General features: G+C 37.6%; 1 protein-coding gene across 2 annotated transcripts in view; it reads right to left on the minus strand.

Moving 5' to 3' along the window:
• LOC131980796 (probable G-protein coupled receptor 158) overlaps window positions 1-18,148 on the minus strand; it is a 98,275-nt gene that overhangs the window by 34,759 nt on the left and 45,368 nt on the right. For both annotated transcript variants that reach the window (XM_059345099.1, XM_059345098.1), the window contains exons 4-5: window positions 12,602-12,813; window positions 10,392-10,460 (exon numbers count right to left, since the gene is read on the minus strand). In XM_059345099.1, coding sequence (XP_059201082.1) covers window positions 10,392-10,460; window positions 12,602-12,813 — 281 coding nt within the window. The remainder of the gene's footprint in view (window positions 1-10,391; window positions 10,461-12,601; window positions 12,814-18,148) is intronic.

Below are 18,148 nucleotides of genomic sequence, written 5' to 3' on the forward strand. Positions count from 1 at the left end.
CCAGATTCCAGTACAGAGTGTTTTTATTTACATCATTGGATGTTTGATTTTCAATCCATTAACTGGAGGTTACTTAACCACATGGTCCCAGACAGAATATTGTATATATCCCATAAGAGTACAGCCAGCGATTCATCCCAGCTCTTAAGATGCCTTGGCATTCAGGAGACAGCAGCTATTCACAGTAATTAAACTTCAGCAACAACAGCACCTGTTAAACTCTTCTCCTCAGAAACGAAGCAGAGCATCTGTGGCAAACTCAAGTAAGAAAGCAGCCAGCCCGCCCGGAGGCTGCAGCAGTCTGGCTGTTAGAAGAAAAGAAAAGGGAAACTAACGTGTAATTGGGAATATGGATAATAGTGTATACTCTGTGTGACCTCCAACAGAAATGTAAATATTATGGAACAAAGACAGAATGATAAAATGACGACATAAAATATGAAAATGGCTATTTAGGAAGTTACAATCAAAACAGATTCTCAAGATGACACAAGATACAGTCATGGAATAAATGATTAGACCACTCTTGTTTTATTCAATTTCTTGTTCATTTTAATGCCTGGTACAACTAAAGGTACATTTGTTTGGACAAATATAATGATCGTTTTAATTTAAGCATTGTTTTAATTTTCTCAAGGTGGGGCTAATTTGAACTACTTAAATCTCGACCTGAAAAGTAACTAAAGCCAGCAGCTAAATGTAGTGGAATAAAAAGCGCAATATTCACCTCAAAATGTAGTGAAGTAGAAGTATAAAGTTACATAAAATGGAAATACTCAAGTAAAGTACAAGTACCTCAGAATTGTACTTCACTACAGTTCTAATAGTCATGGAAAAATTATTATACCACCCCACATTTTTCATGGTTTTCTTGAAAATAACCAAAATAATGATCAAGAAAACCATGGAAAATGTCTAGATATCAGCTCTCAAATTAAACTCTTATGAGCTATTTTTGTTGTCATCATTAAATTTGTCCAAACAAATGTACCTTTAGTTGTACCAGGAATTAAAATGAACAAGAAATTGAAGCAAACAATGGTCTAATATTTTTTCCCCATGACTGTATATTGAAGTAATGTGGCAGTGAAAATAATCTACATGCTTTTAACATCACAATTTTGCCATGTTTGTTTGAATATTCTGACAAGATCAGTTTCTCTCATTCTACCACAACGAGGCTCAGTATGCAATTAAACTGTCACAACAGTCTGTCCACTGTCAGTTCAGCTCCGGGAGACAGTCACGTCTCTCACCTCCTCATTAACAAAGTGTCACACAGAGTCGAAGCAACAGTTTCTTTCCATCCACAATCGTCATCGAGACCTCGCAGCGCCAGAGTCCGTCATTGGTATGCCGCTCACGAGAAAGAGGGGAGCCAAGTCCATTTTAGACCCATTATAGCTGTTCCTTTTTAGTGCTCCGCTACCCACTGTGAGTCATGGTTGCAGCTCAGGATCTGATAAATTAGTTGGTATGTGGTATTAAAAGAAAGAGTTTCATTTTACCTATCAATTTTAAAAAGAAATTGCTACCAAAAACCTAATCCTTGCATATTTCAGAAATATTTTCAGCAGATTATGTGGAAGACAGCCTTGACATGCCTCACAGCTTTAATACCAATGAAGTGCTTGACTGAAAAATCACTTCTTTTTTTTTTTTTTTTTTTAAAGGAATGGATTAGTATTTGGGTAAATATGTTCAACTACCTTTTAAAGCATCAGGTGAGAATCGTGAGAAATCAATATGTGCTTTAAGTATGGAGCTAAAACCACAAAGTGATGAGCTTTATACCTTGTAATCATTATTAATATTTATACAAACATATATAAAAACAACAATTTATGATTTTATAAGTTATAACCACTGTGCTCCGGTGGTTGAATGTAACTAAGTAGAAAGTAGTAAGTAGAAAGTAAAGTGCACTATCCCACCTCCCCAAAAAAGCCATAATGACTATTATATTATAATAATATATGTTATATTGTTTTTTTAAGGATGAAAATCTGTAATGGAAAAAAAGCCAAAATTAAATAGGAGTAACAAGGCTATTTTTAAAATGTAAGGAGTAGAAAGTACAGATAACTGCGTGAAAATGTAAATAGAAGTAAAAAGTCAGCTGAAAAATAAGTACTCCAGTAAAGTATAGATACCCAAAATCTCTACTGAAGTAAGGTAACAAAGTATTTGTACTACGTTACTTGACACCTCTGTTATATTATCTATTGTATAGGCTGTTCTTGATCTCACGTGCAAAACCGCTGAACAACAAGGTTCGCTGGACACAGTTGTGACATTCAGAGCTCCACACAGTAAAGTTACTGTGGGCTCTCTGTCGCTGATAAACAGCTGAAACTGCAGTTAAGTGCTGTTAGCTAGTAGAATAGCAGTACAATAGCAGAATATCACTGCAGCTGAGCGTCTGAGGTTTCTTTAAAAAGCACAGTAATTGTGATGCCGTTTCGTTGATAAACAAGATGAAAAAAAAGTGATTGGTGCGGTGGATGATGCCGGAGAAGCTTGTTTCACTACTTTTCTGTAAATTATTTTTAAGCGCTGTGTTGTTGACATTTAACAGCCTGTTCTCACGTCAAAAATGTCAATATAGGTTGTGTGTACAGGCAGCGAAAAACTGGTGATATTGATGTATTTCATCGAGCGATGTAATGCGTCCACAGCCATCTTGCTGATGTAGTGATTGACGACGAAGCAAAGTTGAAATGGCAGATTACCGCCTTTGGTTGGAGGATTTTGGGCGGTGCACGGGTCGAAAAAATTGCAGAGTTACACCCAGAGCAGGGTTCACGTCCTGTGTGAAAACAAAAGTAAACCAATTTCGACTTAAGTTACGTGAAATCACGTTTTTTACGTAACTTGCCGTAGTAACGTAACTCTTCCGGCATTTACTTATATTTATTAACTGTTTGAACTGTCTTTTATAACGCCCTACCAGAAATGTTTTGGTTTATTGGTTTTTACAAAATAAATCCACAAGAACGGCAGCCTTTTTTTACAACCGCGGACCGTACATGTTTGCTAATTTAAGAATGCGTTGTTGTACATACGTACTGATACACAACCTCCTCTGCAGTTTATGTTGGACAAAAGTGTCTCTGTTGCCTTAGATTTTTCATATATATTTAATTTCATCTTTCACATATTTAACATTCTTCCTCTGCTACTGTGAAGCAGCATGGTGCTTGATTCAGGCAACAGCAACTGTTAGTGCTCAATCAAATACAAGAGAAGACAAACAAAAGAAGAAATGAAAGTGTAAAGAACAGATAGAATAAACAGAGCAAAGGCTGCCAACCCTTCAGAGTGCAACACTTCACCAGGCACTTGAATACTCTGTCTCTTTTGATTTCTTCTCTTCCTCTGCCTCTCCATGTCTCAATCTCATGCTAACCTGTGTTTGGGATTAGCATCCCTCCTGGCACCTTCATCTCTTTGCCTCCCGAACAAACGTCCAGGCTTCCAGCTCTCTGGTCCACACGATGAACCAAAAAACAATAAATCACCTCCGCAAATACGAGGTAAAGTAGGCCAAGCTGTTTCTTACACCCACATACACAAGTGTGGAAATGCAAATCCATGCACAAATGCACACGATCGCAGGAAAATGTGAAGATTTGAAAACCACTCTATCCTGCCCACATGTACACACACAGGAACACAAAACACACACACACACACACACAGATAGGCAGACGGAAACACACCCTTTCTGCAGTGCTACCCATGTGGACTACAAAGTCACAGGGGACTGCACAATAAAAAGCCACATTTTTATATATCGCCCAGAAGAGAAGGTGGCCCTCCTGGTTTTGCATCCAACCACCCATGCCTCCTCCATCAATTAATCAGCAGATGTATTTTTAAAACAAGTTGTGCTAGAACTTGATGGACTGTTTAAAAATGCATCGAGCACCAGAGCAGAGCAGCTGCGCCAAGCTCAGCTGAGGAAGCTTGTGGTGGCAGCAACAAAGAAACAGCAGCAGCAACAAACGGTAAGACTGCGGGGAGAGGAGACAGACACAAAGGTGAGACGGCGAGAGAACACGCAGAGGGGTAATGAAAGGAAAGCATGAGGGAAGAGCGAGGGGGAGGGATAGGGAAAAGGTAGAGAGACTGCCAGGCAAGGTGCTAAGAAATGCAGGAGGAAAAAAAAAGATGGAGATGCAGCAGAGCAAAGGGAGGAAGAGACCCTTGAGTGTATCCAAGTGTGTGTGCACATAAGAGAGTGGCAGGGTATTTTTGGGGAGCTATTTTTGGGACTGAGTTATCCTTGGGGGTGAATGGGGATAGAGGATGGAAAGAATCAAAATCCATTTTGAGCATCACTGCAGGAATATACGCAAAGTGTGGTCACATCGGGACAAATACCTGCGGCCCTTTATCTGCTGCACCAAAACTACCACGCAGGCTTTCTGTTCCAATGCAAATACATTTTCTTACGGTAACACTCCAGTAACTTCAGAATAAGAACAAAACCTTTATCCCGAGAGTCAGCAGAGCGCTGTGAAGCCTTTTTCTTCTCAACAGATTTTCTTTTTCTTAAAGATGGCTAACATCCAGCCATCAGGCGTTTTGTTTGAGGAGAGCTGCGGCTCACTGTTGGCAGTCTATGCAAGTATTTGAAGGGAGCGAATTCCCCCGGTTACATCTGATCTCCCTGTTACATGGCGCTCAGGTTTCTTCCATCTGTTTCCCTGCTAAAGATGGGGCTTCTGACGCGCCACCCCAGGTGCACTGTGGGCTGTGTGCACAAGTGCAAATACACACCTATACAATGAATGCTGGCACCTGCCCACCTGGACCTGCTCGCACATACAGACAGCAGGAAGGCTGGCGAAGGCACACACACACACACACACACACACAATAAGACACACTTGTACTGTACATGCACACCGACTGTGATGTCCAAGTCTTTGTTTTTGTCCAGACAATGATCAGAAGTACTGTACTATAATAGCATCTAGCTGCAGCTGAAGGCGTAGGAGGTGTTTGTTTACATAGCGAGGTATTTGATTATGAACATAGGGAATATGAATTTTAACGGAAGAGGATTAGAAAAAAATAAATCATTATTAAGTTAGAAAAAAAAGTTGAAATGACGAGAATAAAGTTGAAATACAATGTTGAGAAAATATGGATATAATATTATTTAATACAATATATGTCTAAGAAATTCACATAAATTACATAAAAGAAGATTTCCCCCAAAACAATAGTTATAGAAGCTACTACCAAGCTATAGTAGTAATAGCTCATTTACAGTCATGGAAAAAAGCTATTAGACCACTCTTTTTCTTCAATTTCTTGTTCATTTTAATGCCTGGTGCAACTAAAGGTAGATTTGTTTGTATTATACAGTCTATTGTTTGGACAAATATAATGATAACAACCAAAATAGCTCATAAGAGTTTAATTTAAGATCTAATATCTAGCCATTTACATGGTTTTCTTCTTATCATTATATTCGTCCAAATAAATGTACCTTTAGTTGTACCAGGCATAAAAATGAACAAGATATTGAAGAAAAAGGGTGATCTAATATTTTTTTCCATGACTGTATATAATATTATGCAATACATGTCTAAAAAATTCATATAAATGACAAAAGAGCTACCAAGAATAGCTCATTTATGTGTCTGGGGATTTTAATTCTACTACACCCTTAAATATTGTGGTTATTGCTCATTTTATGACATTTATGAAAATCAGGTTGTAGCTTGCAGTCTACTGAACTGTTGGATAGAAAACAATGTTCGTCTGATGACCTATTGACACAAATCTGTTGAATATCTTTTTCAACTTTACCGAAAACAAAAAGTTGACTTTATTCTCGACATTTCGCCTTTTTTTCAAAATCGTATTTCAACTTTATTCTCCACATCTCAACTTTATTCTTGTCATTTCGACTATTTTCTGGAACAACATAATAAAAAAATTATTTCTCTCATTATTTTTTTCTCCTACCCCAATCCTCTTCCATATATTCTGGCTTCTCTTGGTAAAAAAAAAAATTTTCTGTAAGATATGTTTTATCAGAATGTACACCTCGACCTCTCTCTCATATTAAAGTTACAGTCCTCAAGATTTTTATTAAATGAAACCGCTTTAAATTATTTTCACGATTACCAGTACCCATCCTGTGTAATCACATTTTGGAATTACCTTTCTAGTTGTTTTCATTGTTAGTGGTGGAGTCAGTTGTGACAGGAAACAATGCATATGTAATCCAGCATTTATATCTCTCCAATGACTGTATCAGAGAGGATTAAGGTACCATGCCAACATGTCCCCCTAAAACACAGAGCGGCTTTTATTTTGAAGTAACCACAAATGTATTGTTCTTGTTACTGAGTTAAGCACTGACAGCAACTGTTTCTAAAAAAAAATACAAGAGCTACAAAAACAGTTACTCTTGGCATTCTGGGACCTGTAGTATTAAAGGACAGTCACTCTTAACACTAGTTAACACTGTTTTTTTTCAAGTCGTGACAACTAAAAGGGATAGTTTTGACGTTTTGGACAATTTATCCATAGTGAGTGTATTACCTAAAGTAGATGGTGCAGCATGCCACCAGTTTGGAGAAGCAGGCAGGATTACAGGCACAGAAGATGAATAATGTAATGCTGAGGACAGGGGGAGCAGCAAAACATATTTAACCCTTTGATGCACAACATGGGTCTAAAGTTTTTATGTTCTGTATCTTTGCAATAAATTATTTTCATCATTCAGTATTCCAGGTTTTCCTCAATCAGTTTGTTTTTGATCATCATACATCCTAATTTTATGTTTTCCTTTATTCATTTTGGAATAAAATCTCTTTTTGTGTCACTACTCTTCTAATGCACAACATGGGGGGAAAATGACCTATATCCATTTTTTAACTAAGTAGCTTGCTACACTAACTACTAAGCTAACTTCTTGGCTAAGTAGATTGCTATGCTAACTACTAAGCTAACTTCTTGGCTAAGTATTTAGCTAAGTAGCTTGCTAAGCTAACTACTTAGCTAACTTCCTGGCTCAGTAGTTAGCTTCGCAAGCTACTTAGCCAAGTAGTTAGCTATGTACTAATACAAAAACTTGCTTTCCTTCATAAAGTATGAGAATCAAAATGGAAATAATGATCTGTTGTTATCAAAAACAAGATATTTAAAGAATACTTGGAATATTCAATCATAAAATAAGTTGATATCAAAAGATAGAGCACAGAAACACACAGCAGCATTAAATAACATGGGGAATGAATGCGGGTCATTTTAGACCCATGTTGTGCATTAAAGGGGTGTCAATGTTGTGCATCAAAGGGTTAAGCCACCTAAAAAAATCTATTTAAGTGTGTGCAGTAGTGGAAAAAGTATTTAGATCTCTTACTAAAGTAAAAGTACTAATACCACACTGTGAAATTACTCCACTACAAGTAAAAGTCCTGCATTCAAAACTTACTGAAGTAAAAGTACAAAAGTATCAGCATCAAAATGTATTTAAAGAATCAAAAGTTAAAAAAAAACTCATAATGCAGAATGTCCGTTCCCCACTCAGATTGTTATCTATATTCCAAATATATTATTAGATTATTTGTATTAATGCATTTATGTAAGCAGCATTTTTATTTGGTAAAGACAGGGCTCATTTTAACATCTTAATACAATGTTATGAGGATTAATTAAAATAATGTCTAATCACTTCAAATGTATCATGTTTTTCATGTTAAATCTCGACCTGAAAAGTAGCTAAGCTGGCAGCTAAATGTAGTGGAGTAAAAAGTATAACAAGCAAGTATAAAATTACATTAAATGGAAATACTCAAGTAAAGTACAAGTACCTCAAAATTTTACTTAAGTACAGTACTTTTACCACTTCACCCTCAGACAACCCTTTCCTTTGAAACACAACCATAGGACTTCTAAATCCCTACACATAAGCACAACTGCACTGTTTAACTCTACAGAATTGGACTTTTCTGAGGTTTATAGAAGAGCCAATAAATACAAGAAAGTAAAAATGAGGGATTATGTTCGCACTGACAAAAGGCTGTTCACTGTGGAGATGAGAGGATACCTTTCTGAACCAGAAGAGACAGAAAAAGAACATTTGTAGTGGGAGACTGAAGAGGCCAAAATAGAAAGACAGTTTGTGGAACCTGGAGGCCAAGAAATTGCCGACTGAGGTCAAAGTAAAGTGCTGAAAATATTCTAGACATAGTGCACACTGGTGCCCCCTGCCACAGCAGTAAATACAGCCGATTCTGTGCTTGGAGCTCTAACATACTGTAGGTAACTGACCAGTACCTCCTACAAGCCCACTTTAAAAAAATCCAAACTTTCTCTTTAAGGATTATGACTTTAATATGAGTAAATGTGAGTGTTGGGGGACATTAAATACCGGGGCCCTCTTTCACTCTCTCTCTCTCTCTTCATCTCTCATGTCACAAGCTTGTTTTTTCCCGGAGTACTCACACTTTTCTTTGCTCTCTCTTTCACACGATGTCATGCTGTGGTCCTGTCGAGCCCTGCTGTCAACCTCGTACTGCCTTGAAACTCAATGCCAATTTTTGTTTGATGATGATAGGTCAAGAAAAACTGTAGGTAAGGTCTAATATATTTAGTATAAAAATATAGAACTAGATGTTATTCTCATTTTACCTCTTTTATGTTATATTTGCAAAATTACCAAAACATAATTTCAAAATTGGATTTTATGTTTTGTTTGTGCTCTCTTACTTAGTAAAAGTACTAATACCACACTGAGAAATTACTCCATACTAGTAAAAGTCTCCCAGAGTGCTCGCACTTTTCTTTGCTCTCTTTTTCACAGGGTGTTGAGTTGTGGTCCTACTCCTGCTGGTGTCACTGTCGTGGATCTTGGTCGGGCCCAGATGGTAAAGCTCCAGTCCACTCTACACCAACCGCATCACTACAGGCCTGTTTCCCTCCCACAACTCCTGCTCTTCTCTGTCTCTCCCCCCCTCTAAACCCTTCCTCTCTATCAGGGGTCGGCAACCTTTACTAACGAAAGAGTCATTGTTGGTCAAAAGAAAGAAAAAACTTGGAGCCGCAACCCTTTTTTTAAGCCTTATAATGAAGAAGGCAGCCTAATAATAACTAGTACTTCTTAATGAGCATTTATTGATGCATTTTGGTCAGAATGCAGCCAGGACCCAAGTGCAAATGGGAGGCTGGACACTGAAGAAATAGAGAGAAACTCAAAATGAGACTTGACTTGGCCGTAGACTTTGCTATGCAGCACATTTTAGTTGACTAAAAAGTTTAAAAAAGATTTAATGCTGTATATAAGCCAGACATTTTTACAATTGAAGAATACAAATAGCCCTCATCCTACTCCAATGATAAATGAAAATGTAAAGAAATAACCGTTTCATTTCATATAATTTTTTGTCACAGCCACAGGGAGCCACTGCAGCCGGCCTGAAGAGCCACATGTAGCTCCGTTGGCCTACCATTGCTCCTCTCAACCTTCAACCTCTATCTACTATACAGGGGCCGGATTCACAAATCATTCTTAAGAGAAAAATGCTTCTTAAGTGCCACTTTTTTTTCTTAACTTTGTTCTTAAGACGAAATTTAAGAAGATTTGGTATTCATGAAGAAATTCTTGATATTTATTTACTTGAACAAATTTGTATGACATTTATTTGATTTCTTTAATATTTAGTTTAGCCCTAGACAATGTGGTAACAAATTTTGTTCACTGAAGTTGATCAGAGTAGTTTTTTTGTGAATGTATCACATAAATATTATTCTGGCACATGACATATAATTGAAATGTCCTTTCAGTCTGTGTGACATCCCTAGATTACGCTACAATCTACTCCTAGTAAATCACAGAGGCAGTTGTTGTATTTGATACTACTTAATTAATGATCTAGTGATCTTAAGTTAAAAATCTAAGAACGTCCTAATTGAGAAAACTAAGAAGTCCCTAAGACATACGACAATTCTTAAGAAAAAAATGGTGAATAGCATTTAAGAACATTCTTAGGAACATCTTGGGTTTTTTTCTTAAGAATTTTCTTTCGTAAGAAGAAGTTTTATCTTAGGAAAACTTTTGTGAATCTGCATCTGATCTGTCCTGTACAATGACATCTACTGCACGTACTGTCTGTCCAGGGAGATGGATCCCTCCTCTGTCTCTCCCTGAGGTTTCTTCTTCTTTTTCCCCTGTTAAAAGGGTTTTTTGAGGAGTTTTTACCTTGCCGATGTGAGGGTCTAAGGGCAGAGGTTGTCGTACCATGTACAGTCTGTAAAGCCCTTTGAGGCAAACCTGTGATTTTGGGCTATATAAATGAAATTGACTTGACTTGACTTGACTTAATTTATGGGTGGCATTTCAGATGAAAAAAAAACAGACTTACTGGAAAGTAGAGCAGTAAAGCCCCGAACAAGATGGCTTCCAGTAGAATGAGACCAGATGTGCGGATGCTCTGTTAGAGGAGAACGAGAAACAACAGAAAAACAACATCAATCCATCAATGGTGGCAAGAAACTGATGTATTTATGTGTTTGTGCTTGAAAGAATCTAATCAAATGCAATACATCAAATCCTGTTGCTTTAAATCTGACAGCTCAGCTTGTTTAAACTCTAGCTTTTTTTGCCATTGCAGGAAAATGCAAATAATAAATCATTGCCTCTTTCAAAGCAAACAAACACAAAGAGGAGTTGAAAATATATATATTTGCTAATGCTTCGCCTTCCCCTGAAACAAGAATATAAGTGACGACAGCACCTTTTCTGGGTTGGATTTAATTACCCACATTACCTCCTCGAGGATCTTCTATGTATTTTATGTAAATTCAAAAAGCTCCAGGGACATTTCTTGTGAACTGAAGAAGTGTAGGAGATTTTGAAGCAACAACACAATGTCTATAAATAGCACACCGGGGAAGATTCAACTCAACTTTGCCCGAGGAGGGGCTGTAATTATCCTACACCACGAGGATCTCATATTTATTTCACTTTATTCTCTTAGCTGAGAGGATATTATGCAATATGTTCGCTGCAAATGTGTGTGTATTTAAATTGAGGGCTCAGGTGAACTTGTGGTGGGTGTTAATTATGTCAACGTTCAATGATTAGATGCCTTTCATTGGGTTTAAATTAATGAAGGTGTCCCCTGTCAAATGCATGCTGTGATATAACACAAATTCACAGCAAATGAACATGTATTTATCAGACTTGCTTCTCTAACTTACTGAAATCCCTTAACAGTGTTAAATCCCTTTGTTAGAGGGCAACCCTGTGTGAAATAGAACTGCTGAAACTTGTCTAATGTTTTCATGCCAGTGCATGGAGGGTTGTTTGCCTTTCATCTGTAATTAAAGTCTGGTATAATATGGTGGGTGTTGGATCAAGCAGTATGGGGAGAAGGTGAGCCTCTACACAAGGGTTGTTACTGTCATTGATCTCAGTTTTCACCCATGGTCTTTCACTTTTTTCACGTTGAATGTGTACACAGCAGAGGGACATGTAGATATTTCCAGTCAGTGGTGGACTCTGGCTGTCTGAGGGGGGTAAAGAAATATTTTAAAGGGCTTTCTTTTGTGCAGAAAGTCTTCTAGCATGAAGGGCAGCATAGGGCATCACGTTTTATCAGTTTTAAAACAACCCTTGAGGATATTTCATCATGTTTTTTCATTTAAAGGCACTTTAGAAGGCATGCTCTTATGTATTGCCGACCATAGGGGCATTTAAGAGGGCACTTTTGCTGCATTTTCCCAAGTCCACCAGTGTTAGCGAAATAATTAAAAAATTACTTTGGATTTAGTAGACATTGTCTATGAAGTTTGGTGAGTCATTGAAACAATCCCAAAAATCCAAGCAGCAGAAGATGATATTTTCTGACTTTTATTGCTTAGCATGGGGTCAAGCTTCCAAAAAGTTGGACCCTACAATTCCCATGACGCAGAATGCATAAAATTGTCCCCAAAACATGATGTGAAGTCATGGTTATAATGTGGGTAATACATAAAAACTGAGCAGATTTATTAGAACTTTCATAGTGTGATTTCAGTTCACATGAGTTAATTGTCACATTTTTGCCACTTCAAAATGATTAAAAATCCTCAGTGTTTGGTTAGATTAGATTAGAAAAGAAATAATTTTCTCAAGGAAGGGCTCATTTTAACTACTTAATATACTGTTACGAGTTTTAATTAAAAAATTTATAATAACTTTTAATTTATCATGTTTTTTATGTTAAATTTTGAACTGGAAAGTAACCAAAGCTGTCAGCTAAATGTAGTGGAGTAAAATGTACAATATTTGCCTCGAAATGTAGTGAAGCAGAAGTATAAAGTTACATAAAATAGAAATACTCAAAATTGTACTTATATATATTACTGTAGTAAATGTACTTAGTTACTTTCCACCACTGAGTACGTCAAAGTGAAAAAAATAATTATCAGGTCAGATAGGTGAGGTTGTGCTGAAAAAAATGACACCAACATGGTGTGGCAAAAAAATTTAAGTGGTATATACAGGCAGAATGAAAAGGATTTTTAAAAAAAAATCAAGATTGAAATCCAACACTCCTCCATGTGGTCCTCCACCTAAGTGTCCACTCACCTTCTTCCTCCTGAAGTGGTAGAACACCACCATGCTGGCCAGGTCCAGCACCATGCACAGACCCTGGAAGGAGGCCACAGCGAGCCGCAGGGCGCCGTCCTCCTGCACCAGGCAGGGCGTGTCGTCCCGGCAGTAGGGGCAGCCCTCCCGGCATGGCAGGCACTTATTGGACACGTCGGAGGTCTCGTCCCTGCTCGAGCCCAGCTCCTTACCTGAGGACAAGAGGACACTTCAGCTCAAAAAACCCCAACTGTTGGTATTTTTACATCTCATTAGACAACACCTAAAAGTTAGAAACAGTTAAAAACAAAAGATTACTTAGGGACATACAGACCTGTGTGTAGGGCTGACCTCCAATGGCCAGCCAAAAACTAAATTCCTTTCAAAATGTACATGAATTTTGAGGACATGAGGACACTTCAGCCCACAAACCAGAACTGTTGGTATTCGTATTCACAATGTGAGTTTCATTGGTGCCAAGTGAGAGTGTCTGAAAATGCCAAAATGTTCATTCACAGTAAAGCTTTGTGAGTTTATATCACACTAATGGTATACATCATGATACAGTAAATAATCTCTAAATTCAATAAAGAAATTGTTAAAAAAAATTATAATAATTTTCTTCCTTTATTTAAAAATTGGAACTACAAACAAAAACTTCTGGCTCTCATGGGACAACACCTAAAAGTTAGAAACAGTTAAAAACAAAAGATTACTCATTCAGGGAGATACAGACTTGTGTGTAGGGCTGACCTCCAATGATCAGCCAAAAACTAAATTCCTTTGAAAATTCACATGAATTTTGAGGACATGAGAACATTTACCAGAACTGTGGGTATCTGCACTCTTCTAAAAGATTAAAGACAGCTTTTTGAAGAAGTCGTATGTAATCACAAGTCAGTACGTGAGTCTGATTTACTGTAGTGTTTTCAAGGATTATCAATGTAATTAATTTGGGTTAGCTGTCACACACTGACTTCTCATTAAATGCTCAGTTAATCAATTTGAAGGAGTAGAAATCATCAGTCCAATAAATCACAAAGCCTCGGGGGTGATAATTACAAGAATACAGCCTTTAATTAGGCAGATGAGGGAATAATGAAGGAGAGGAGGATAAAACACTGTGACACCGCTCCCTTCATCACTCCGCTCTGAATAATTGTTGTTAGACCAGCATGTGGCACACTCAGATGTGCTTTATCAAATCTGGCCCAAGATTAGTTTGTCCCAACATCTCATTTAAGAGTGTTCACATTAGCATGACTGGATGTGTTCTGTTAAGAGTCTTTAAAAAACCCAAATTCAATCAATTACATGTAAAGAAAAGAGAAGCGATGCCAAAAATATAATTTCTTCATTTGATGACACATCTGCTATGGCAGGATTTGGACTCAATCTTTAGTCCAAATCCTCCATTTTCACCACACACACACACACACACACACACACACACACACACGATGCAGCTCTTCTTTAAAATGATGCTTGATAAGCATGTAATTCCTCAGTAAGTCCCAGAGCTCATACAGTATGCAAACACTGTGCTAAAGTTGCACAGTGCTCCAGTAGAGCTTGATTGCGAGAGAATGTGCGGAAAGCACCGGGGTGATGATTAAACAACTAAAGTAGGAATCCACTGGTACATTTACAGACATAATAATAGACATTATGGATAATTTATCATGCAATGATGCAGTCACTGAGGTAAGACATCACACAAAGTGGTTTTGTTTTGTCCAATCAGTGTTTAAGGGGTTGAGAAAAGGGAAGGACGTGACCATGAAAACAAAATGACTCATGATCCAGCTTCTCACTGTCGTCTGCTTTGAATCCCAGCTGATCTGTTTATCTTCTCTGGTATTCATGCACTCACTCACACTCACAATGTGAGTTTCATTGGTGCCAAGTAAGAGTGTCTGATGTCGCTGAAATGTTCCTTCACAGTACAGCTTTGTGAGTTTATATCACTCTAATGGTATATATCACAATACAGTAACTAATCTCAAAATACAATAAAGAAATGGTTCAAATAATATAATATAATATAATATAATATAATATAATATAATATAATATAATATAATATAATATAATATATAATTTTCTTCTTTTATAAGCAGAACTTGGAACTACAAACAAAAACTTCTGGCCCTCATGGGACAACACCTAAAAGTTAGAAAAACAGTTAAAAACAAAAGATTACTAATTCAGGGAGATACAGACCTGTGTGTAGGGCTGACCTCCAATGGCCAGCCAAAAACTAAAATCCTTTCAAAATAAAAGCTTTAAGGTTCCTGAAAACAATAGTTGCGTTTCCATCAATTAATGTCTATGCACATTTTGAAAATATGCATGAAAAAAGCTTGATGCTTGATGGAAAACTTTGGAAAATGCGCATACATTTTTTTTACACTCGCTTAAGGTAGTTCTTGTCTCTTTTGGAAAAATAGTTATTGCGCTAAAAAGGAACACTTTTTTTGGGAATAAGTTCTGACATAGCGAACATTTAACTCACATGACTGATCAGCTGTTCCTGCTCTGACATGAAAGAACAATTGCAAGTTGCCCAGTTAAATCTATTTCCTAAAGACATTTTTTTTCTCATGGGTGGACAAAGTTGTCCGATTAGCAACTAACCATTTTTTTCTCTCTTGCTCAATCTCTACTTCTTATTTCATGCATATTCGATTTTATTTTTCTACTGTTTACTGCCAAATTAAACTACAGCAATATATTACACTGCCATCTTCTGACCCAAGTACGTTTATGCAGCTTTGTTTAATCACTCTGAACATGTTGATGGAAACGTTCCTAATTTGCATTTTCTTTAATGCAACATTTCAAAATTTCGCTTCAAAATTGAATTCAACTGTAATATAAACATGGCTATTAACCTCAAGTGTTACAGGTGTCTAGGTTAGCAGGATGCCTCCTTCTGCTCTGTATTTACAACTTCACTGAATGTATGATAAGAACGAGATACTGGACCCAACGACGGCGCCTACTCAGTCCAAAGACAACTTTTGGCCTGGTGCATACGCCAAAAAAAGTTTACTGGCTTCTGGGTTTCATAACTTTCACATTATGAAGCCATCTGACTTTGCACAGAAGTGTTTCTCTCGCTGGCAATGGACAGTCTTGCCAAATCTCTTCTGGTGGACACCAACAAAATCTCTTTATTTGAATCTGTATTTGGGTTTACAAGGGATATGTCAAGTTTAAAACAGTTGGGTACACGCAAACATGTGAGGCGGAAAGTGAAATATATGTAGTGATTAAAACAGATTATTTGTTTGTAAATTCAGATATAGAGGAAATGTATTGTTCGATATACTCTATAAATCTATTAAATGTACTCAAAATAACAATAAAGAAATCAAACAGAACTGCAAACAGAGACACCAGTGAAGCATTAAATGAATGTAAATGGACAGATGATGCAGCCGTGCAGCATGTCATATTTAACTGACGCCGCTTTAAAATGACAGCTCCGAGGCAAAGATGTCTCATTTTGTTAAACGCCTGTCTCTTCCTCACCTCCTCCAGTTGCTTCTCCTATGGGTGGCTCTAAGACGCAAGGAGAGGAGGAGAAAAAAAAGGAGGAAAGGATCTGAGGATGTAGAAATTGGGAAATGGAAAGGCCCATTTTCTACAATAAACTGTTTTCTGCTTATACTCCCCTATGTACAGGTGTAGCTCCTGACAACATGACATCACATTTAACCATGTCTTAACAAACAGCTGTGTAACTGTCAAAGGTCAAGGAGGAAATCGTTGAGTCAGTGGAATAATACAAGTAAGGAAAGCATTACTTTTCTCCTGACAGAAATCTGAAAAGCTCCCTCTGCTTATTTTCCTTTCACTCTTGAGACGCATGAATCTGAAATGTATGAACACTGAGAGCCATGTTTCAGTCAACTGTTCACTATCATTGCAAATTGTTTGTTTATCTGTTGGGCAATCTATTTGTATTAACTAGCCTGTGACTCCCTGTGGTTATTAGAGGTAATAAACTGGGCAGCTTTCAGACATCTGGGCCCACAGTCCGCTCTTTGATTTGACTTTTGATGCTCTTTTGCTGTGTGCGTTCATTAACCATGCACATATTTTGGTGAACATGGGCATTGTTAAATTTTCTAGCAGTTAACGATGCTCATGCTGTGATTGACAGCACCTGGCATGCCACAGTTGTGTCAAAGTCTGTTCCGCCATCCCTCTCATAGTTCCCCCTGTAAAATAATGAACAGTGTTCTGGTTTATCGAGTGACCTTGTTAACTGGTGACTCAGCTGCTCGTACTGAGTGACGAAAGCTGTTGAAAACACAAATAGAACATGTAAGTGTCCTTGTAAAAACAATCAATTTTTACTTAAATGAATTTGAAATACATGCTCATTTATCTTTATTATCAACAGCCACCATTAATTATTACAAGAACCACTGGCACTTTCATCTTAAAGTCACCAGTTAACAGGGTCACTATAAAATGTTTATGCTAATTGAATCCACTAGATTTGGAAAGTCCTAACGTCAGCCACATCAGCAATGAATATGAAACAACGCATCAAGTTGAAGCATTAAAAAATAAAAGAAGTGAGCGTGAACTAGTTCATATTAATCTGTGGGAACTGAACTTCATCCACTGTGACTTTTGAGGGTCACAGTGGATGAAGAGAGGATGGAAAGACAGAAGGGAAAGAGAAAAAAAGAAAGACCATTAAGTTGTAATTTTCCCGACTCGGTTTCACACATCTAGTGTGGGGCCAGATGTTCCCAGTGATTCGACACCCTCTGTTTGGGGTCAGTTGTTATGTGATGGAGGCACCAGACAGCACCTCCATCACATTATCTATCGAGAGTGATCTTTCAGAGATTTTATAACTGCAGGGGAAAAAAACATTGTTACCAATGACTGCTCGTCCTTCAAGCTGCTGCTGTGGTTTTATTCCGTTGCTTCCTTTTGCACAACTTTAGTTACACAATCTCCTAAAGTTTTATTGTTAATTGTGAATTGCAAACAAACGACCCAGCCTGTTCTCCTGTCAAAAACATCAATAAAGGTTGCATGTACAGGCAGCAAAAAATGAGCAATACTGACATATTTCACTGACCGATGCAATGCATCCGCCGCCATCTTGCTGACGTAGTAGCGATTGACGGCGAAGCAAAGTTAAAATGGCAGATATCAGGCTTCGGTAGGAGGTTGGGGTGGTGGATGGGTCGAACCAAACAGCAGACTTTCACACAGGAGAGCGGGTTCGTGTCCTGTGTGAAAATATAAGTAAACTATTTTTAACTTAAGTTAGGCGAATCACGTTTTTTAAGTAACTTGCGCTAGTCACGTGACCCTTGTAACTACTTCACTTGCACATTTATTTACTTTTTGAACTGTCTTTTATCACGCCTTACAGTTCAAACTGTCTTTTATAATGCTTTACCAGGAAGTTTTTTGCCCTAAACCTAGATCAGTGGTTTTACAGCATAAATCCACAGAAACGGCAGCCTTTTTTACAACCGCGAACCATACACGTGTGGTATTTTAAAATGT

The sequence above is a fragment of the Centropristis striata genome, chromosome 11, assembly GCF_030273125.1.
Source record: "Centropristis striata isolate RG_2023a ecotype Rhode Island chromosome 11, C.striata_1.0, whole genome shotgun sequence".
Lineage (NCBI taxonomy): Eukaryota > Metazoa > Chordata > Actinopteri > Perciformes > Serranidae > Centropristis > Centropristis striata.